The sequence below is a fragment of the Artemia franciscana genome, chromosome 5 (assembly GCF_032884065.1).
Source record: "Artemia franciscana chromosome 5, ASM3288406v1, whole genome shotgun sequence".
Taxonomy (NCBI): Eukaryota; Metazoa; Arthropoda; class Branchiopoda; order Anostraca; family Artemiidae; genus Artemia; species Artemia franciscana.
In genome coordinates this window covers 59,872,099-59,894,811 of record NC_088867.1, presented here as the reverse complement: position 1 = coordinate 59,894,811, position 22,713 = coordinate 59,872,099, and the positions used below count along the sequence as shown (strand labels likewise).

Here is a 22,713-nt window from a genome sequence, read left to right as displayed (position 1 = left end):
TCTTCATGAAACTTCATATTTAGAAGAACCTTGTAACTCAGATATCTTATTTTAAATCTCAACCGGATCAAGCGTAATTGGGGGGGGGGGCAGTTGGGGGGACCGGAAATCTTAGAAAATACTTAGTGCGGTGAGATCAGGATGAAACTGGATGGGAAGAATAGAAACCTTTCTAAGATACGTGACTGACATAACTGGACCGGATCTGCTCTCTTTGGTGGAATTGGGGGGGGGGGGTAATTTTGAAAATTGAGGTATTTATAACTTACGAAAGGGTGACCAGATCTTAATGAAATTTGATATTTAGAAGAATCTTGTGCTTTAAAGTTGTAATTTCAAATTCCGACCAGATCCTGTGACATTCGGGGGAAATGGAGGGGGAAACCGGATTTCTTGGAAAACATGAAAATTGGGGTATTTTTATCTTACGAATAGATGATCGGATCGTAATGAAATTTGATTTTTAGAAGGAATTCATGTCTCAAAGCTCTTATTTCAAATCCCGACCAGATCTTTTGACATTGGGGGGGGGGGGGAGTTAGAGGGAGAAATCTTGGAAAAACACTTGGAGTGGAGGAATCGGGATGAAGCTTGGTGGATGGAGCTGCACAATTTGACTTGATAAAGTCGTTTTCCCAGATTCGACCATCTGGGGGGCAAAAGGGAGAGGAAAAATTAGAAAAAATTAGGGATTTATAACTTACGAGTGGGTGATCGGATCTTAATGAATTTTGATATTTAGAAGGACTTTGTGACTCAGAGCTCTTATTTTAAATCTTGACCGGCATTAAGCCTCTTATTTTCCTTTTTAAATCAATCTATTGATTCATAGAATTTTGTTAGAGCTCATACCATATGATCTCTTGGCTCTTAGCTCTTCTCGCCTCGTCACAAGTGCCATATGAGCTCTTAGCTCTTGTTTTAGTTAGTTATTAATATTTAGTAGATTCTCAGTAATTTATTTGTATTTTTCTTTTATTTTATTTTTAGTTATTATTTTTAGTTAGTTATTTATATTTAGCAGATTCTCAGTAATTTATTTTCATTTTCTACTTATATTTTTTTTTAGTTTATTTTATTTTTAGTTATAATTTTTTTAGTTAGTTATTTATATTTAGTAGATTCTAGTCTCAGTTTTCCTGCCTAACTTGGAAGCTAGAAACGGAGAAGAAATGGGAGAACCTTGACTATCTCATGATTGTCCAGTAGAGGAGGTTGGTTCAGCCCGAAGTCATGCGGAATAAGCGTGAAGAAACGGTTTGAGGCATCGATAAACTTGGCATTTCCCTTATTTGATGATTCTGCGTCACCTTCTTTATTTTTCAAAAGCTCTTCAACTTCTTTAAGAACGGAGTAGGCCTGTTCAATTTGCTTGCGGCTTAGTTTGCCAAGCGGCATTTTGGTGAGATCAAGCTCAAATTCAGCCATCTGTTTTTTCATATTATCAATATCAAATAGGAGGCAGATAAGTTCTTTAACAGGTTTTGGTAGTGATGACTTTGAAGCTTCAACGGACATTTTCTCAATTGAATCCGTAACCTGGAATGATAACAATAGTGAGAGGCAACAACTGGTATGTAGGTCCAAGAGTCGTTTAAATCTAAGCTATCTGTTCCTTTCGGAATGTAAATCTTTTCTATATCATTGTTTTAATTTTTTTCACTTTACTCATTTATAACATACCCACAAAAAATAATTAAGGTGGATTAATAACAACATAAAACACAAGAGAGAAAAATACAATAATAAAAATCAACAAAAAATCGGTAAAGATGATGGTGAGGGGACAAATACGCTCAAGCAATGCCAAGTGGCATTTTCAAGCTCAAACCCAAGCTTCGTTATGAAGCTCAAACTCAATCAGCTCAGCCATCTGATCAAGATCAAACTCAGCCATCTGAGTTTCAGCAAATTATTGGGCATCAAAATCGGTTGCCGTCAACAGTTCCAGGAATCGTCTTTCGCTTTTCCTTCTTATTTTATACACATGTCAAATATACCCTTTAATGTTTGGACACGATGATTTGTTTTGTACATCAGGTAGTTAAATAGTTACTTTTGGTTTTTGGTTTTTACAGGAAATTTACTTATTTACTTTACTAAACATTGATATTTTGAATGTCATTCAAAATATCGAATGTCAAAACATTGACATTGACAAAATGAACGAATTTTTAGAGGTTTTGCCAGTTCAGGGTGCTAGAATAGGTTTGAAAATTAATATTAAGAAGGCTAAGTCACTAAGGCTAGGATTAAGTGAAGATGAAAAGATTGATCAGGTGGGCCTCTTCATTTTGGTAGCATTATTAGTAAAGATGGTGGGAGCAGTGAAAATGTTAAAAGTAGAATAGTCAAGGCTCAGGGAGTTTTTTCCACAGTTATCAAAAAGTTTGGATGAATATGAAGATAAGTCTGCAAACCAAGATTAGAATACTGGAAGTTACAGTGATGACAGTGGTCAAATATTGCTCTGAAGCATGGGCGCTCCGAAAAGCGAATGAAAATAGATAGCTAGGCCACGTTCTGCGAATGAAGGATGACAGATTGCCGAAGATTGTCCTTTTTGGCCAAACGCCTGGGGCAAACGGAAAGCAGGTCGTCCTCGTGTAAGGTGGGAGGATGTCACAAATAAAGAGTTAAAGTAGATGGAAACTGCCTGGGAGGGTGTAAAGAGGGAGGCCTTGAAAAGATGGGGCTGAACTAGGAGCATGCGTAGCTGTGTTGGCCTCAGGCGGCTTGGTGCTGCGGTGAGTAGTAGTAGTAGTAGCAGACATTTTTTAAATTTAATTACCAAAAATAGTAGGCCTAGATTTACTTACATCAGCACCGTAGTCCAGCTCCAGGGGATACATTTTATCAGGTAACTTAACGAAGTTATGTCTATCGCTCCATTCGTTGCCACTTTTTTCAGCATACAATCTTTCAAAATGCTGCTTAGCATCGAAGACTGAATCCATTTCCTCAACCTTGTTGCCACCAATTGTGGTTCCAATTCTTCCCCATGAACGGAAGACCCAATATTTTCCACCTAAGCAGAAAAGAAGATAAAATTAGACATTATTATCAGAAAAATAAAACGAAATGAGATAACTTATGATAATAGTTTGATAGCCTATAGCAACCAAAAATTAAAAACACATTTGAAAATAAATTTTCAAATAAAAAAGAATCAACTTTACACACTGATTAAAGAATGATAACTATTATTCATTACCATTCTAAGCTTGGAATTGTAAAGTGATAGCAAAAAAATTATGGTAATTTCGAAAAAAAGAACTAGAAAATCCTCGGAAACATGGCATATCGATGTAAAAAGCATACCCTTGGAATCACCGTGGTCGAAAACCCTTGAATGGAGATTTTCTACCCCCGCCCCCAGCATAGTCACGTTTTACATGTTGTCTGTGAAACTATACATCTATGAGCCGCTTAACTATTTTCTTTATCGTAGCAGAAATAATATATCGCCAACGTAAATCGACGTTTATCGATTTAAACAACCGATTAAGCGAATATGCACAAGGCCCTCTATTGTGCATTTTTATTAGCCACACAAAAATTTTCTTTGTAATCTTAGATTAATATATTGCCTCATTAAATATACTTGTCCATTTGATAGACAGAGTAAGCGATAATCCCCGAAGCGAGCCTTCATTGAAACTGTTTAAATTTTCTTAATTCCAATTAAATTAATATTGTTAAGAAGAGGGATTTTACATTGAAATTTCTGCCCCCAAGATCCACTAACCTCAGAACCGCCTTTAATGCTACCCCTCTCCCATTTTTCAAAATCAAAGTGATTTAACACAAGGAGTTTGAACAGAATATCCCCCGAGTCCTAATCTAACTTGATCTCTGTCAATTTGTATTTATATGCCCGAGGAATAGGGCAAGCGAGACAAGAAAAAAAAGACCTATTTAAGGGAAGCAGGATCGTGGCAGTTTGACCAGCAAAAACAATTGTAATGGACGTCCTTGAAATTTTAAAGTAAAACTGTCGAATCGAGACGGGCTTTAGGGGAAGTCGCACTGCATTTTCACTGAAAAATTAAAAAAAAAGATGTTTTTTGAAAATTGAAAACGCACGAAAAGTAGATTTTTTTTGTATCTTCATCGGAAAGATCCCCTCCCCTATATTTTCAAGAATTGACGCCCCTCAGCTGAATACGAAGCTATTCATTGTCGCAAGTATATAAACCGTCCTCAATGATGACATAAGTTGGAAAGCCACAGGACAGCTCTCAAAGCAAAATTTCAGAAAAAGTATCTAAAAGCAGCAACAGAAGTAAGTTAAACCTACCTTTGTCACTTTGAAGCACCTGAAGCTTGTAAAATGAGTTCTTATCTCGTTGTATATCAACTTGACCTAGAACGGCACTGTACAGGGTCCCATCCTTATCTTTGTAGACATGGGCAACGCTGTCTAATCCAGATTCAGGATCAACAACTCCTCCTCCTTTCAGCTGAAGACGAACTCGCTCATTTTCTTTAGAGTACTTTGCTGAAAACAAAAGGTAGAGTTACCTTAGGCACATTCTCATAAAATAATAGCAGTAGAAAAAGGTATAAAAATTATTCATTTCAAAATAATAAAATACTGTTCAATTGACATTGTTGTTCAAAGCATAATGACTTTGTTCAAAGCATAATATTGGTCATTCTTTCCAATGTAAACAAGTAACTTTAATAAGCGATTTCTCAATTTTTTTTTTTTTTTTTACAGACCTTGACTGATCTCGGAAGACCATTGGAAATGAATACAGTTCGGTCTTTCTAAGAACTGTGGGAAGGGGGCACAGATTTTGCTAAATAGAGACTTTGATGTTTGGCAAGCCACTTCGCAAATATTGATATGAAGTTAGCAAAATCGTTTGCAATTACTGTCACATGGAATAAAATCGAAACTTATTCTTCAAGAGTGATTATTCTAGGTCGATTTTTAAGAATTGAGAGATGATTTTGGAAGCTTGAGCAAACGTTTTGAACAGAATTTGTAGCAAAATTCAGCTGTTTATTTATTAAACAGATACCGAAACGCTCCAAGTTAGACTACTACTACTACTACTACTAATAACTCACTGCAGCATCAAGCCACCTGAGGCCAACACAGCTAAGCACGCTCCTCCTCCAACCTAATCTATTCAAGGCCTCCCTCTTTACACCCTCCCAGGAACTTCCCATTTCCTTTAAATCTTTATTTATGACATCCTCCCAACCCAGACGAGGACGGCCTGCTTTCCGAGTAACCCCAGACGGTGGGCCAAAAAGGACAATCTTCGGCAATCTGTCATCCTGCATCCGCAGAACGTGGCCTAGCCATCTCAACCTTTCTTTCATTATAGCCCTAGAAAGCGGGATTGAACCGCATTTTTCGTACAACCTACTGTTTGAAATACGGTGAGTCAGTCGGGTACCCAGAACAATCCGAACTATTTCGCCCGTAACTCCAAGTTAGAGATATTTAGAAATTACATATACTATTAGGTATTATATATTAGACATTACATATATCAAATGTTCAGTTACGCTAAATAACCTAATTCATTACCTAAACATTGGACAGAGGCGCAAAAGTTTCTAGCTCTAATGCGGGAGTCATACATATTATAGATCAATGTACAACTTGTATTATCGAATTGCTTTTCCAATGTAACTGAACGAATTTGATTTAATTACTACAACGAATAATACCATATAACAGTAGCAAGCCGTCTTGAGGCCAATACAGCTGGTCATGCCTACTTTTTTACCAGTCTGCTCAGTACCTCACTCTTTCCTCCCTCCCATAAAATTCATGCTTCCTTATAGTCTTTTCTTAAGACCTCTTTCCACCAAATCAAAAGATATCCTGCTGGCAGTATCTGGTTCATCAAAAAGAACGAGCTATAGTAGCCCTTTATGGGTAAAAAGTGGTTGAACCATTTTAGCCTTCCTTTGCTTATATCCTTAGATAGTTGAAAGGAACCAAATTTTTCTGAACTTTTACTGTATGATTAAATAAAAAAACAAGTTTTTTTTAAAAATGAAAGTAAGGAGCAACACTAAAACTTAAGACGAACAGAAATTACTCCGTATGTGAAAGGGGCTGCTTCCTCATCAACGCCCCGCTCTTTACGTTAAGTTTGACTCTTTCTCTTAACTCTATTTTTAAAACAGTAAGAAACTTTAGCGTAAAGAGCGGGACGTTGAGGAGGAAAAGCCCCTTTCATATACGGAGTAATTTCTGTTCGTTTTAAGTTTTGATGTTGCTCCTTACTTTCATTTAAAAAAACTTATTTTTTATTTAATTTCTGGACGTTTTTGAATTAATGCATGTTTTGATCTTGGCTCTCCGCACATAAATAATTAAAACGAAATTTGCATATTAATTAATTGCAATTAATCGGAAGATTTTGAGAAAAAAGGAGCGAGGGAGGAGGCCTAGTTGCCCTCCAATTTTTTGATTACTTAAAAAAGCATACTAGAACTTTTAATTTTTTACAAACGTTTTCATTGGTAAAAAATATACGTAACTTACGAATTAACTTACTTAACAAACTTCTATATTCGTATGTTTTATTGCGTATATGAGGGGGTTCAACCCTCGTGGATACCTCGCTCTTTAGACTAAAGCTAAAATTTTGTCCCAATTCCTTAAGAATGGGGTCCCAATTTTGTCCCAATTCCAACCCTCCCCCCAACCTAAAAATCCCCCTGAAAACGTCTACACCTCCAAATAACCATTAGTATATGTAAGCACTGGTCAAAGTTTGTAACTTGCAGCCCCTCCCATGGGAACTGTGGGGGAGTAAGTCGCCCCCAAAGACATAGTTATAAGGTTTTTCGACTACGCTGAATAAAATGGCTATCTTAGAATTTTGATCCGGTGACTTTGGGAAAATAATTGGCGTGGGAGGGGGCTAGGTGCCCTCCAATTTTTTTGGTCACTTAAAAAGGGCACTAAAACTTTTCATTTCCGTTTGAATGAGCGCTCTCGCAAGATTCTAGGACCACTGGGTCGATACGATCACCCCTGGGGAAAAACAAAAACAAACAAAGGAACAAACAAATAAACACGCATCCGTGATCTGTATTCTGGCAAAAAATGCGAAATTCCACATTTTTATAGATAGGAGCTTGAAACTTCTACAATAAGGTTCTCTAATACGCTGAATCTGATGGTGTGATTTTCGTTAAGATTGAATAACCTTTGAAAATGAGGCAAATTTTCTCAGGCTCGTAACTTTTGATGGGTAAAACTAATCTTGATGAAACTTATATATTTGAATTCAGCATTAAAATGCGATTCTTTTGATGTAACTATTGGTAGCAAAATTCCATTTTTTAGAGTTCCGGTTACTATTGAGCCGAGTCGCTCTTTACTACAGTTCGTTACCGCGAACTGTTTGATAAACAGTTCTTCCAACGGGTGCCTAAAATTACCTTTGAATAATTCCCCTGGAAAACACCACAACTTATTCAAATTTTTGATACATCTGCGTTTCAACGCCATACTTGAAAACAACGATTACCATAGCTTATAGCTTAATTAGTTATATAAACAAACGATTTAAAATTATTTATTTTAATTAAATTAATAATTAAATTACCTAATAAAATTAATTAATTAATTAGCACAGTAATTAACTATACGATTGCTCTTTCTATCTAAATTCAGTTCGTAGACACACCCCACTTAGAATAGTCCACGTTTTAAACCTTCTCTACATCCAAGTTAAATATTAATAATACAACCTTGGAAAGTGAAGCCACCCAGTCAGTCAATTTGAACGGTACCTACCATTACCTTTCTATTCTAGCCTATTCCTAATTTAAGCATTTATATTCTATAACACAAATTTTGAAACGATCCACCTAACCGTGGACTTACAAAAACCTCAAAATTCAATCAGTTTGTTAACACTTTTATCTATGATGCTTAAACCATCTCCGTAATATAGCCCTACGAGTGTTACCTACCCATTCAAACCCAGGTTCTCCCTTTGTCTTTGCTGTGCTCTCTATGACGGAATTCGTCCAAATAATCTATATAGACATGGGTGAATGACAACCCTGTTTATTACCTGATTCCCCACCAAAGTAAAAACAAACCTTGCTTTCCCCCTTAACCTCAGCAATATTAATTTCATGCGCAGCCCAAACTACTAAATAAGAATGTGACCTTATTTCAGCTGATTTAAGAATCTAGTCTATAAAGAAATAATTTAAATCGAATAATTTAGTAAATTACATACTTTTTAAATATTAATCTAAGCCCGAATCTCCGTGCATGACGAGCTTCGTCTCCTTGGAATCCACTTCTTCACAGATCTCTCTTAGAACCCCTAGCTTGAAAAAATGAGAACCTCCTGCTCCAAGAAAGATAGGGATAACCTAATACTGCAAAAACCTTCTACCGCTCAGCTCAATCATCCTACATTACAAGTACTTACATGAGATCCACTGCCGAGTATGTATGTCCACTGTACGCTGGTACTCTGAGACGTTGCTTGCATCATTCCAGAAGATCCAAAATAGGGCTAATAGGGCAGGTTTAGTCATTCCCCACGACTCTCTCCAATCTTCCAGAGGAAGTTATATCTAATCGTTTTTCTATTGACTGATCCAAAAGAAGATTTAATATTCGCCTAAAAGCCTCGATAAAAGACTAGCGGCAAATCAGATATTCAATTATGCCTGGCACCGTTAATATAAGAATAAAAAAAGACCTTTACTAAAACTTTTCTATCAGCTGAGTTAAGCATCTATTCACAATCTATAAAAATTTTTGAAGTTGCCTGATAATTTAAATACTTCACAGTTATTAATCTAAAATTAAAATTTGATAAAGACACTTCTATTTTTTTTTTCAAACTTCACCTACAAAATCTGTTAGTCCAACCCGTATAACCATATTAAGTAATTTGTTTCCTTCTAAATCAAACAAATACCTATAGAAACAATGCATTCATTTTTATCACCTTTTCTGATCAAAGTTTGGTTAAACTGTCCTGAAATCCAGACCCACTTCGATATACTAAAATCATATTCAATACTTTCAACATGTTGTCTCAAGCTTCATATATATATATATATATATATATATATATATATATATATATATATATATATATATATATATATATATATAAAACAAATAAATTAAATAATAAGGAACAGCAGCCTTGAGTAACTTTTCTAATTTTGCCTTAGGAAATAAATGCATCTTCTTCCTCCTCAACAATTTTATCCTTAACCTGATTTCACTCTTTGTTTCAGACTATGTCTTAAGAAATTTCTTTAATTTCCTACTGTTCCTTCATAAGCTAACCACTGAAAATATTTTAATAAACCCTTCTCTCTTCTTCCAACCTTGAATCTTTTCGTTAATACTCCCAGCTGCTTTTGTAACCTTCCTCCCTATGACATCCTCTGCTAGTACACATACTATTTTCTTAAAATCCATCTATCCGTGCAATAACAGCACTCCTGCATACCTCAGTGTCTTGTATCAATCCTGTCACTCTTTTAATTCAATTAAAAAAAAAAAAAAAAACAAGTGTTTTTCTTTTATTATTTTTTTGCAATGGCCCAAATAGGCTTTTTTGCAATAAATACCTATCCAAGTACTCTAATATAATCAATGACATCATACCACCATGTGACAATCGTGTCAATTTTGGACTAGACAATATATTAGCTAATCTTATACTACAACAAACAGTAATTTTATGTATGTATATTTATTTATTTATCTGTGAATTTTTTCTCAGAAACAGCACTAATGTTTTTTTCTAAAAATTGGAATACTGCGGTTTTTCGGCTTGAAAACAACTATCTAGAGTGTCACAACTTTGAGGAAATTCACTTAGGGTCTTATCTATGTAGACATTTATTACATGAATGACGTCACGAATGCCCAGACGTCCAATAACCTAATGGATTTACTTTCTACAGGGGGAAAAAATCATTTGGCGAAAGAAGTTAAATAACTGTTTCTTTCACCGAATGAAACTCAATTCCCTGGTACTATACCTAAACTGTAGTAGTCTATTGCCATTGATTCCCCACCCCCCACCAGAAATTGGACTAGGCTAGAACACATTTATCCCACACTGTGCCAACTGAAGTTTCCTAATAAAAATATCACATTTTTACAGTCAGCTCTATAGTGATACACCAGTATGTGACTAATATCTTACAGTTTTTTAGTCATAAAATGTTTTAATGTCCATAATTAGTCCTGCTTCCTCTCCAAAACACCTTAGTATCCTTAATCCTTCAACACCTTAAACACCTTACACCTTACACCAAACACATTAGTATCCAAACATCCTTCTTAGTGAACTTACGATTGAGTAATTCTTAAGTCAAGTCAATTGACCTCCATTTTTAAAATGTTTTGTCCCAGTGATTGATTGAATCACAAGCATATTCCCTACAATGGTTAATATCTCCCCCCCCCATCCTAAAAAATCGACTACTGTAAATCAATACTTTGCTTTGATCTGCCCAATCACATCTGTAAATAAGAAAATAAGCTATACTACAGTAACCTATGATATATGATTTAAAACAACGAAAACACGATGAACGAATCCTTCTTAGTGAACTTACGATTGAGTAATTCTTAAGTCAAGTCAATTGACCTCCATTTTTAAAATGTTTTGTCCCAGTGATTGATTGAATCACAAGCATATTCCCTACAACGGTTAATATCCCCCCCCCATCCTAAAAAATCGACTACTGTAAATCAATACTTTGCTTTGATCTGCCCAATCACATCTGTAAATAAGAAAATAAGCTATACTACAGTAACCTATGATATATGATTTAAAACAACGAAAACACGATGAACGAACATGATGAAGTCCAAGTCAATTGACCTCCATTTTTAAAATGTTTTGTCCCAGTGATTGATTGAATCACAAGCATATTCCCTACAACGGTTAATATCTCCCCCCCCCCCATCCTAAAAATCGACTACTGTAAATCAATACTTTGCTTTGATCTGCCCAATCACATCTGTAAATAAGAAAATAAGCTATACTACAGTAACCTATGATATATGATTTAAAACAACGAAAACACGATGAACGAACATGATGAAGTCCTGCAAGCTATAACAAACCCAATGAACCCTGAACATTTTTCTTTGCACGAGATGATCTGTGAATTACAATTATTTATAATATACAATTTAAAACAATAGACAACTAATGAAATAAACTTACGTTTCTTTTCGATTTTATTTTTTTCTTCTTTTAAACTTAATCTCATTTTCACATTTGCTGTTTTCCATGTTGCAATATTCTTTTCCTCCAACAATGCATTAATATTATCTGCTTTCGGTATGTCATCTAGGAAATCTTCCGTAACAACATAAACGCCTCGACTTTCTGCTTTGTCAAACACTTTATCTCCTTCCTCAAGCTTTCCTGAAACAAAAATGTTCATTAATTACTATTATTACCACTTATGACCATGCTGCAATTATTTTATAACACTAAAATTTAATACCATTACCCAACTACCCTCAATATTTTTTTTTCGAATCTTAAGAAAATACTACGATTGTAACAACTAAATTATACTTAAAACTACCAAGGACAGTAAAAAGGAATTGATTGTTTGAATTTTCGTTCCTCGACAAGAATTCTTCTTTTTCTCTCCTTATTATATGCCATTCCAGCCTTGTTTTGACGATTTCTGAGCCGGAGGAGCGAATGCTCTTAAGAATATTTCAAACTCTCAAATCCGGCATCAAAAAACTTATATTAAAGTTTCTGTTTTGCAGAAAAAAAAAACTTTATGCTCCTCGAGGTCCTTTGGCAAGTTCTCAATCAACTTATCTGAAAGTATCGGCTTTGCAGAAAAATAGCTTTCTGCTCCTCTTTTGGCAAGTTCTCAATCAACATATCTGAAAGTTTCTGCTTTGCAAAAAAAAAAAAAAAAGTTTTCTGGTCTTCGAAGTCTAACTTATCTAAAAGTTTCTGCTTTGCAGAAAAAACGACTTTCTGCTCCAGGAAGTCTTTTTACAATTTCTCAATCAGCTTTAATGAAAGTTTACGCTTTGCAAAAAAATAGCTTCCTGCTCCTCGAGCTCTTTATGCAAGTTCTCAATCAACTTATCTTAAAGTTTCTGATCTGCATAAAAAATAGCTTCCTGCTCCTCGAACTCTTTTTGCTAGTTCTCAATCACCTTATGTGAAAGTTTCTTCTTTGCAAAAAACAAAACAAAAAAAAAACAAAAAACAAAAAAAAACAGCTTTCTGCTCCTCGAGGTCTTTTGGCAAGCCCTCAATCAACTTATCTGAAAGTATCTGCTTTGCAGAATAAAAGCTTTCTGCTCCTCTTTTGGCAAGTTCTCAATCAACTTATCCGAAAGTTTCTGATCTGCATAAAAAATAGCTTCCTACTCCTTGAAATCTTTTTGCTAGTTCTCAATCACCTTATGTGAAAGTTTCTTCTTTGCAAAAAAAAAGAAAAAAGAGCTTTCTGCTCCTCGAGGTCTTTCGGCAAGCCCTCAATCAACTTATCTGAAAGTATCTGCTTTGCAGAAAAATAGTTTTCTGCTCCTCTTTTGGCAAGTTCTCAATCAACTTATCCGAAAGTTTCTGATCTGCATAAAAAATAGCTTCCTGCTCCTCGAAATCTTTTTGCTAGTTCTCAATCACCTTATGTGAAAGTTTCTTCTTTGCAAAAAAGAAGAAGAAAAAACAGCTTTCTGCTCCTCGAGGTCTTTTGGCAAGCCCTCAATCAACTTATCTGAAAGTATCTGCTTTCCAGAAAAATAGTTTTCTGCTCCTCTTTTGGCAAGTTCTCAATCAACTTATCCGAAAGTTTCTGCTTTGCAAAAAAAAAAAAAAAAAAAAAAAAAAAAAACAGTTTTCTGGTCTTCGAGGTCTTTTAGCAAGTTCTCAATTAACTTATCTAAAAGTTTCTGCTTTGCAGAAAAAACGACTTTCTGCTCCAGGAGGTCTTTTTACAATTTCTCAATCTGCTTTAATGAAAGTTTACGCTTTGCAAAAAAAAATAGCTTCCTGCTCCTCGAGCTCTTTATGCAAGTTCTCAATCAACTTATCTGAAAGTTTCTGATCTGCATAAAAAACAGCTTCCTGCTCCTCAAAATCTGTTTGCTAGTTCTCAATCACCTTATCTGAAAGTTTCTTCTTTGCAAAAAAAACAAAAAAAACAGTTTTCTGGTCTTCGAGGTATTTAAGCAAGTTCTCAATTAACTTATCTAAAAGTTTCTGCTTTGCAGAAAAAACGACTTTCTGCTCCAGGAGGTCTTTTTACAATTTCTCAATCAGCTTTACTGAGAGTTTACGCTTTGCAAAAAAATAGCTTCCTGCTCCTCGAGCTCTTTATGCAAGTTCTCAATCAACTTATCTGAAAGTTTCTGATCTGCATAAAAAACAGCTTCCTGCTCCTCGAAATCTTTTTGCTAGTTCTCAATCACCTTATCTGAAAGTTTCTTCTTTGCAAAAAAACAAAAAAAAACAAAAAAAAAACAGCTTTCTGCTCCTCGAGGTCTTTTGGCAAGACCTCAATCAACTTATCTGAAAGTATCTGCTTTCCAGAAAAATAGCTTTCTGCTCCTCTTTTGGCAAGTTCTCAATCAACTTATCTGAAAGTTTCTGCTTTGCAGAAAAAAAAAAAAAAAAAAACAGTTTTCTGGTCTTCGAGGTCTTTTAGCAAGTTCTCAATTAACTTATCTAAAAGTTTCTGCTTTGCAGAAAAAACGACTTTCTGCTCCAGGAGGTCTTTTTACAATTTCTCAATCAGCTTTAATGAAAGTTTACGCTTTGCAAAAAAATAGCTTCCTGCTCCTCGAGCTCTTTATGCAAGTTCTCAATCAACTTATCTGAAAGTTTCTGATCTGCATAAAAAACAGCTTCCTGCTCCTCAAAATCTGTTTGCTAATTCTCAATCACCTTATCTGAAAGTTTCTTCTTTGCAAAAAAAAAAAACAAAAAAAAAAACTGTTTTCTGGTCTTCGAGGTATTTAAGCAAGTTCTCAATTAACTTATCTAAAAGTTTCTGCTTTGCAGAAAAAACGACTTTCTGCTCCAGGAGGTCTTTTTACAATTACAATCAACTTATCTTAAAGTTTCTGATCTGCATAAAAAACAGCTTCCTGCTCCTCGAAATCTTTTTGCTAGTTCTCAATCACCTTATCTGAAAGTTTCTTCTTTGCAAAAAAAAAAAAAAAAAAAAAAAAACAGCTTTCTGCTCCTCGAGGTCTTTTGGCAAGACCTCAATCAACTTATCTGAAAGTATCTGCTTTGCAGAAAAATAGTTTTCTGCTCCTCTTTTGGCAAGTTCTCAATCAACTTATCCGAAAGTTTCTGATCTGCATAAAAAACAGCTTCCTGCTCCTCGAAATCTTTTTGCTAGTTCTCAATCACCTTATCTGAAAGTTTCTTCTTTGCAAAAAAAAACAGCTTTCTGCTCCTCGAGGTCTTTTGGCAAGCCCTCAATCAACTTATCTGAAAGTATCTGCTTTGCAGAAAAATAGTTTTCTGTTCCTCTTTTGGCAAGTTCTCAATCAACTTATCCGAAAGTTTCTGATTTGCAAAAAAAAAAAAAAAAAAAAAAAAAAAAAAAAAAAAAAAAACAGTTTTCTGGTGTTCGAGGTCTTTTAGCAAGTTCTCAATTAACTTATCTAAAAGTTTCTGCTTTGCGGAAAAAACGACTTTCTGCTCCTGGAGGTCTTTTTACAAGTTCTCAATCAACTTTAATGAAAGTTTACACTTTGCCAAAAAATAGATTCCTGCTCCTCGAGCTCTTTTTGCAAGCTCTCAATCAACTTATCTGAAAGCTTCTTCTTTGCACAAAAAAAAAAAAAAAAAAAAAAAAAAAAAAAAAAAAAAAAAAAAAAAAAAAAAAAAAAAAACAGCTTTCTGCTCTTCTTTTGGCAAGTTATCAATTAATTTATCTGAAAGTCTCTGCTTTGCAGAAAGAAACAGTTTTCTGGTCTTTGAGGTCTTTTAGCAAGTTTTCAATTAACTTATCTAAAAGTTTCTGCTTTGCAGAAAAACAGCTTTCTGCTCCTGGAGGTCTTTTTACAAGTTTTCAATCAGCTTTTGCGAAAGTTTACGCTCTGAAAAAAAAAGAAAGAAAAAAAGCCTCCTGCTCATCTGCTCTCGAAGTCTATTGGCAAGTTCTCAATCAACTTTTCTGAAAGTTTTACTTTGCAAAGAAAAATCAGCTTTCTTTTCTTCGAACTCTTTTGGCAAGTTACCAATCAACTTATCTGAAAGTATGCGCTTTGCAGAGAAACCATTTTCTGCTCCTCGTAGTCTCTTGGGAAGTTCTCAATCAACTTATCTGAAAGTTTCTGCTTTGCAGAAAAAACAGCTTTCTGCTCCTGGAGGTCTTTTTACAAGTTCTCAATCAACTTTTGTGAAAGTTTACGCTTTGCAAAAAAAAGAAAGAAAAAAGAAACCAGTCTCCTGCTCCTCGAGCTCTTTTTGCAAGTTCTCAATCAACTTATCTGTAAGTTTCTGATCTGCGTAAAAAAAAAAACAGCTTTCTGCTCTTCGAGGTCTGTTGGCAAGTTCTCAATCAACTTTTCTGAAAGTTTTGCTTTGCAAAGAAAAATCATCTTTCTGTTCCTCGAGGTCTTTTGGCAAGTTACCAATCAACTTATCTGAAAGTATGTGCTTTGCAGAAAAACAGTTTTCTGCTCCTCGTGGTTTCTTGGGAAGTTCTCAATCAACTTATCTGAAAGTTTCTGCTTTGAAGAAAAAACAGTTTTCTGCTCTTCGAGGTCTTTTAGCAAGTTCTCAATTAATTTATCTTAAAGTTTCTGCTTTGCAGAAAAAATGAAGTTCCCAATCAACTTTTCTGAAAGTTTACGCTTTGCATAAAAAACAACTTTCGACTCCTCGAGGTCTTGTTACAAGTTCTCAATCAAATTTTCTAAAAGTTTACGCTTTGCAGAAAGAAACAGCTTCCTGCTCCTCGAACTCTTTTTGCTAGTTCTCAATCAGCTTTCTGCTCCTTGAGGTCTATTAGCAAGTTCTCAATCAATTTATCTGAAAGTGTCTGCTTTGAAGAAAAAACAGCTTTCTGCTCCTCGAGGTCTTTTGGCAAGTTCTCAATCAGCTTATCTGAAACTTTGAAGAAAAATTTTTCTGCTTCTCAAGGTCTTTTTACAAGTTCTCAATCAACTTTTCTGAAAGTTCATGCTTTGCAGAAAAAAACAGTTTTCTGCTCTTCGAGGTCTTTTAGCAACTTCTCAATTAATTTATCTGAAAGTTCCTGCTTTGCAGAAAAAGCAACTTTCGTCTCTTTGAGGTCTTGTTACAAGTTCTCAATCAACTTTTCTGAAAGTTTAAACAACTTCCTGCTCCACAAGGTCTTTTTACAAGTTCTGAATGAACTTTTCTGAAAGTTTAAGCTTTGTAGAAAAAAAACAGCTTCCTGCTCCTCGAGCTCTTTTCGCAAGTTTTCAATTTTTAGTTCTTTCTTCAATTTTTCTTTGCCTGACAGTAGATTTCTCTGTCTTCCTCATTTGTTGAGGCACCATTAGCTGTGCTTCTTGCTCAAAGAAAGCTAAGTAGCTAACTCCTGCTCCTCTGACTAACTGAAGCACTGAAGCGGACACTGGATCAAAAGTGGATCCTATCATTTTTTACTCAAATCAAAAGTTAGATTCAGACTCAGCTCCAAAGAAATATCTGTACCTAGACACATTCTAGATATAGAGAAACTCAAACTCTCTGAAATTAAAGAGACCTTTAAGCTCGAAGTTAAAAACCGTTTTACGGCGTTGCAAGATAATGACCGAGAATTTAAGACCAATCAAGCAATTTCTAAGACCGAGACAAGAGCCATGACCGAGCAAGAAAATTTTAACCCATCGCTAAATATAGAAAAGCGCTGGAACAAGTTCCGAAATCAAGTGAAAGAGGCAGCTACAGAAATTCTCGGAGTAAGGGACAAAAAATCCAAAAGATGGATTTCACAGAAGACAATAGAACTCTCTTTAAGGAAGAAACAAATGACCGATAGACAATCTGCTTCTTTTAAAGCACTCCACAAAGATTGTCACAAATCTGCTAAGGCAGATAAAAAAGCATATTGGTCTAATGTAGCCTGTGGAATGAAACAAGAGCTAAGAGCTCATATGGCACTTGTGACGAGAAAAGAAGAGCTAAGAGCCAAGAGCTCATATGGTATGAGCTCTAACAAAATTCTAAGAATCAATAGATTGATTTAAACGAAAAATCAGAGACTTAATGCCGGTCAGGATATAAAATAAGAGCTCTGAGTCACGATGTCCTTCTAAACATCAAAATTCATTAAGATCGGATCACCCACTCGTAAGTTAAAAATACCTAATTTTTTTCTAATTTTTCCTCACCCTTCAGCCCCCCAGATGGTCGAATCTGGGAAAACGACTTTTATCAAGTCAATTTGTGCAGCTCCCTGACACGCCTACCAATTTTCATCGTCCTAGCACGTCCAGAAGCAACACACTCGCCAAATCACTGAACCCCTCCCCCCAACACCCCCAAAGAGAGCGAATCCAGTACGGTTACGTCAATCACGTATCAAGGACATTTGCTTATTCTATCCACCTCCAAGTATTTTCCAAGATTTCCCCTTCCAACTCCCCCCAATGTCAAAAGATCTGGTCGGGATTTGAAATAAGAGCTCTGAGACATGAATTCCTTCTAAATATCAAATTTCATTAAGATCTGATCACCTATTCGTAAGATAAAAATACCCCAATTTTCATGTTTTCCAAGAATTCCGGTTTCCCCCTCCAACTCCCCCCAATGTCACAGGATCTGGTCGGAATTTAAAATTGGACCTTTAAAGCACAAGTATCTTTCTAAATATCAAATTTCATTAAGATCTGATCACCCTTTCGTAAGTTACAAATACCAATTTTTTCCAAATTACCCCCCCCCAACTCCACCAAAGACAGCAGATCCGGTCCGGTTATGTCAGTCACGTATCTTAGACAGGTTTTTATTCTTCCCATCCAGTTTCATCCTGATCTCTCCGCTTTAAGTATTTTTCTAAGATTCCCCCCCCCCCCCCAATGACGCTGGATCCAGTTGAGATTTAAAATAAGAGATCTGAGTTACGAAGTCCTTCTAAATAAGAAGCTTCATGAAGATCTGATCACTACTTCGTAAGTTAAAAATACGTCATTTTTTCTAATTTTTCAGAATTACCCCCCCCCCCCCCCCAATAGAGCGGATCCGTTCCAATTATGTAGATCACGTATCTAAGACTTCTGCTTATTTTTCCCACCAAGTTTCATCCCGATCCCTCCAATCTAAGCATTTTCCATGATTTTAGGTTCCCCCCAAACTCCCCCCAATGTCACCAGATCTGGTCAGGATTTAAGAGCTTTGAGACACGATATCCTTCTAAATATCAAATTTTATTGAGATCCGATCACCCGTTCGTAAGTTAAAAATACCTCGTTTTTTTCTAATTTTTCAGAATTAACCCCCCTACCAACTACCCCAAAGAGAGCGGGTCCGTTCCGGTTATGTCAATCATGTATCTAGGACTTGTGCTTATTTTCCCCACCAAGTTTCATCCCGATCCCTCCACTCTAAGTGTTTTCCAAGATTTTAGGTTTCCCCCTCCCAGCTCCCCCCCTAGGTTACCAGATCCGCTCGGGATTTAAAATAACAGCTCTGAGACACGATATCCTTCCAAATATCAAATTTCATTAAGATCTGATCAACCGTTCGTAAGTTAAAAATACTTCATTTTTCTATTTTTTCCGAATTAACGGGCCCCCCACTCCCCCCAGATGGTCAAATCGGGAAAACGACTATTTCTAATTTAATCTGGCCCGGTCCCTGATACGCCTGCCAAATTTCATCGTCCTAGCTTACCTGGAAGTGCCTAAAGTAGCAAAACCGGGACCGACAGACTGACAGAATTTGCTATTGCTATATGTCACTTGGTTAATACCAAGTGCCATAAAAAGCTTCTGCACGCAATGATTCACGGAAACTCTACCAGCTCCTAGGCGAATCAACCGGGAAAAAGAAGCAAAGATCTACCCCCACGCTACTTAGTAAGGACAACAAGCTCCTCACGAGCAAAGAAGATCGTATCGAAAAATAACGTACTCACTTCCAGGAGCTCCTTCACCCACCAGAAAATGACCACAGCCAACCCATTCCATCTCACAACAGTTCCTTCGCTTTAATCCCCTGAAGAGAGACTTTGTGTGCCCTCCTCCTCCTTATCCTAGTGAATCTTCGGCAGTAGTGCTTGGTGTCAAGTTTAGCATCGACTGCTCTTTCAGCCTCCATGTCGATACAATTATCAAAAAGGCAAATAGTGCGATGCGGACACTTATACTAATGCGTCGATTTGGTTTTTCAGTGACACAACTAAGGATAGCCTATCTTACTTACATTCGACCAATTTTAGAGTATGCATGTCCCGTATGGGGCCCACAAGTCAATAACACTATTTACCTAAGTGACCAGCTTGAGTCAATACAAAAAAGAGCAGTCAAAGTAATATTGTGCGATGCTTTTACCGAATATAAGTTAGCATTATCCACTTTACAAATTCCCTCTCTTCAAGAGCGTCGTCTCAGTTTGATCCTTGAATTTGGCCAATATCTTCTCAGAAGTGATAAATACAGATCGATACTACCACCAGTTTTAGTGAAACATCGAAGTACTAGGTTGAAGAAATTTGACAGATTAGCAGCACCTCCCCTTCACGCACAAATCGTTTTTCCAACTCATTCATCCCTTTCTTTGTATCAAAGTATAACAATTGTTGATTTTAAACTATTTGTCTTCTGATTTTTTTTTGTCGTTTGATTTAATCCTTTTTTCTTTTTTTGTAAGCACAAGCGCCATTTAGTTTTATGACTACGAGAGATTGTGCAAATAAAACCTATTCTATACCTATTCTATTCTATGTTCTGAGTTACCATCCGTGTATGAAGATTGCAATATTGCCTCTCAAAGCAGAGAAGAAACAATCGATTCCATAAAACTATACCAGCTGAACTTCTCAAAGCTATCGATCAGCTCCACGACTTACAAACGGATGTCTGGGTCAATGAATATATTCCTGAAGAGTGTAGGACCTCTGTAATAATTCCTGTACTTAAGAAAGGGGATCGAGCCGATTGTAGAAATTATAGAAGAATATCCCTGATACCGATTTCTGCAAAAGTTTTCTTTTACAATAATAGCGTTAAATAGGTTCAGAAATATTAGAAATGATCGGACAAGGCCAAATCAAGCAGGATTCAGACCTGGTATGGGATGCTGCAAAGCCGAATCTCCGCAGCCTGGGCAGCATTCATTCACCTTCGGAAGTGTCTCTGGTTATCCTCTCTATACTTCTTTATTGTTGCGAAACGTGGCCGCTCAGAGCTGGGGAAGCTAAAGACCTGAACGTTTTTCACCGCATGCGTCTGCGCTGTATACTTGGCCTGCGTCCCTCTGACGACGTCTCTAATGATGTCATCAGAAGATGATGTGGTGATATACCGCTTCTCTCTGATGTTGTCAAAGCGAGACGTCTACGGTGGTTCGGCATACACTGCGCCGACCGGATGACTCGTTCAGCAAACAGTGCTTGAAATGCCAACCCCTTACGCACTGGAAGAAGAAGCCCGGAGGACAGAAAAAGACATGGTTATTGACAGTTAGAGCTGACCTCGAGCCATTGGGATGTTTCAAGAAGCACAGGCATCGCTGGAATAGACAATGGATTCAGTTGATCGAGCCAGTCGCACTTGAAGGAGAACAATGGAGGGACGCTTGTCGGCAAATTCTGGATGGACCAAAGTACAAGGTACGTTTTATTCTAGACACCTGAGCTCAAAGCAAAATATAGCGAAAAATACCGTGGCTCAAGCTGTGAAGTATTACTACTTGGTACTCTCCATATTACTGGGTAAGCTTATCCAAGCAATGAAATCATTACGGTATTGCGGCTATAGTGCAAGTTAGGGACACCTGCGGGGGGGGGGGGGGGGGGCTTCCAAATGATACCCAAGTTCTGGCCACTTCTTGTTCCAAGAACAAGACTATTATTTTATTATTATTATTATTGGACCTTTCTGCGCAATTGCCTGGTACGAGCATTTAACTATTTTTTTTCTTTGCATTTTCCCCTCCATTAACTCTCGTCCTTCTATCACCATTACACCAGCCTTTTCCTCAACAAAATCTTGTTTTTATGGACTTCACCCAATCCAATTTCATATCATATGGTTTGCAAAATTATAGCTTCGAGATAAACTACTATTACGTTTTATACATGGGAAAAAACAGAATTAATTACCATAATCATCGACCCTTTAAAAGCGATTCCGTTGTATTATTTTTTTTAGAAATACGTTTTAAAATCCAAAAATCATATGACTAAAAGGATGATTGAATGCAAACTACTTTATCTTGAGTGTTTAACCTTCATACCCCTAATATTTATGCTCAGGATTAACATTGACATGTTTCCTAAAAAAAAAGGTTACTTGTTTTATTTTATAATTAGAAGCAAAGAGTATGGGTAATTTATACAGTGGAAACTGGCACTAATGTCGGTAAAAAAAACCATCGACGCCATCTAGCGTTTGGTGACACTTCGATTTCTCGAGCTTTGTTATCATTTTTCTGTCAAGAACTGAAATCAGACAATTATTTATAAATTAAATTAATTATTCTTATTATTACACTAAAAATGCCAACTTTCACTAAAGTCTAGATGGCGTTGAGGTTTTTTGACGACACTAGTGCCTGTTTCCACTCTTGTAAGCTATGAATGAAAATGAAGCAAAGAGTATGGGTAATTTATAAGAGTGGAAACTGGCACTAATATCGGCAAATAACCATCAACGCCTTCTAGAGTTTGGCAACACACTTCAATTTCTCGAGCTTTGTTATCACTTTTCTGTCAGGAACTGAGATCAGACACTTATTACAATACTAATTTTACCAACTACAAATTAAATTAATGATTCTTGTTATTACTCTGAAAATAAAACCAGCTTTCACCAAACTCTAGATGGCGTTCAGGTTTTTTGTTAACACTAATGCCAGTTTAAACTTATTTACGATACGAAATACAGCAGAGCATGAAAATAAGGGGTGCCTTACAAAATGAGACCAAATGTTGTAATACTTAAACTGGCCTTATTAATTTACAGCATCAAATGAAAACAAAGTAAAAAAAAAAAAAAAAAAAAAAAAAAAAAAAAAAAAAAAAAAAAAAAAAAAAAAAAAAAAAAAAAAAAAAAGAGCTAAGAGCTTATATGGCACTTGTGACGAGGTTGGAAGAGCCAAGAGCTCATATGGCATGAGCTCTAACAAAATTCTAAGAATCAAAAAACTAATTTAAAAGGAAAATCAGAGGCTTAATGCCCGTTGGGATTTAAAATAAGAGCTCTGAGACACAAGGTCCTTCTAAATATCAATATTCATTAAGATCCGATCACCCACTCGTAAGTTAAAAATACCTCATTTTTCTAATTTTTCCTCTTCCATCAGCCCCTCAGATGGTTGAATTGGGGAAAATGACTTTATCAAGGCAATTTGTGCAGGTCCCTGACACGCCTACCAATTTTCATCGTCCTAGTACATCCAGAAGCACCAAACTCGCCAAAGCACTGGCCCCCCCCCCCCGATTCCTCCAGAGAGCGGATCCAGTCCGGTTACGCCAATCGCGTATCTACGACATATGCTTATTCTACCCATCAAGTTTCATCCCGATCTC

General features: G+C 36.3%; 1 protein-coding gene across 2 annotated transcripts in view; it reads right to left on the bottom strand.

Annotated features, from left to right (window-relative positions):
- The window catches only part of LOC136027660 (poly [ADP-ribose] polymerase 1-like), a 94,868-nt gene that overhangs the window by 15,762 nt on the left and 56,393 nt on the right, over positions 1-22,713 (bottom strand). For both annotated transcript variants that reach the window (XM_065705099.1, XM_065705100.1), the window contains 4 exons: positions 11,214-11,417; positions 4,301-4,501; positions 2,820-3,028; positions 1,183-1,539 (listed from right to left, as the gene is read on the bottom strand). In XM_065705099.1, coding sequence (XP_065561171.1) covers positions 1,183-1,539; positions 2,820-3,028; positions 4,301-4,501; positions 11,214-11,417 — 971 coding nt within the window. The remainder of the gene's footprint in view (positions 1-1,182; positions 1,540-2,819; positions 3,029-4,300; positions 4,502-11,213; positions 11,418-22,713) is intronic.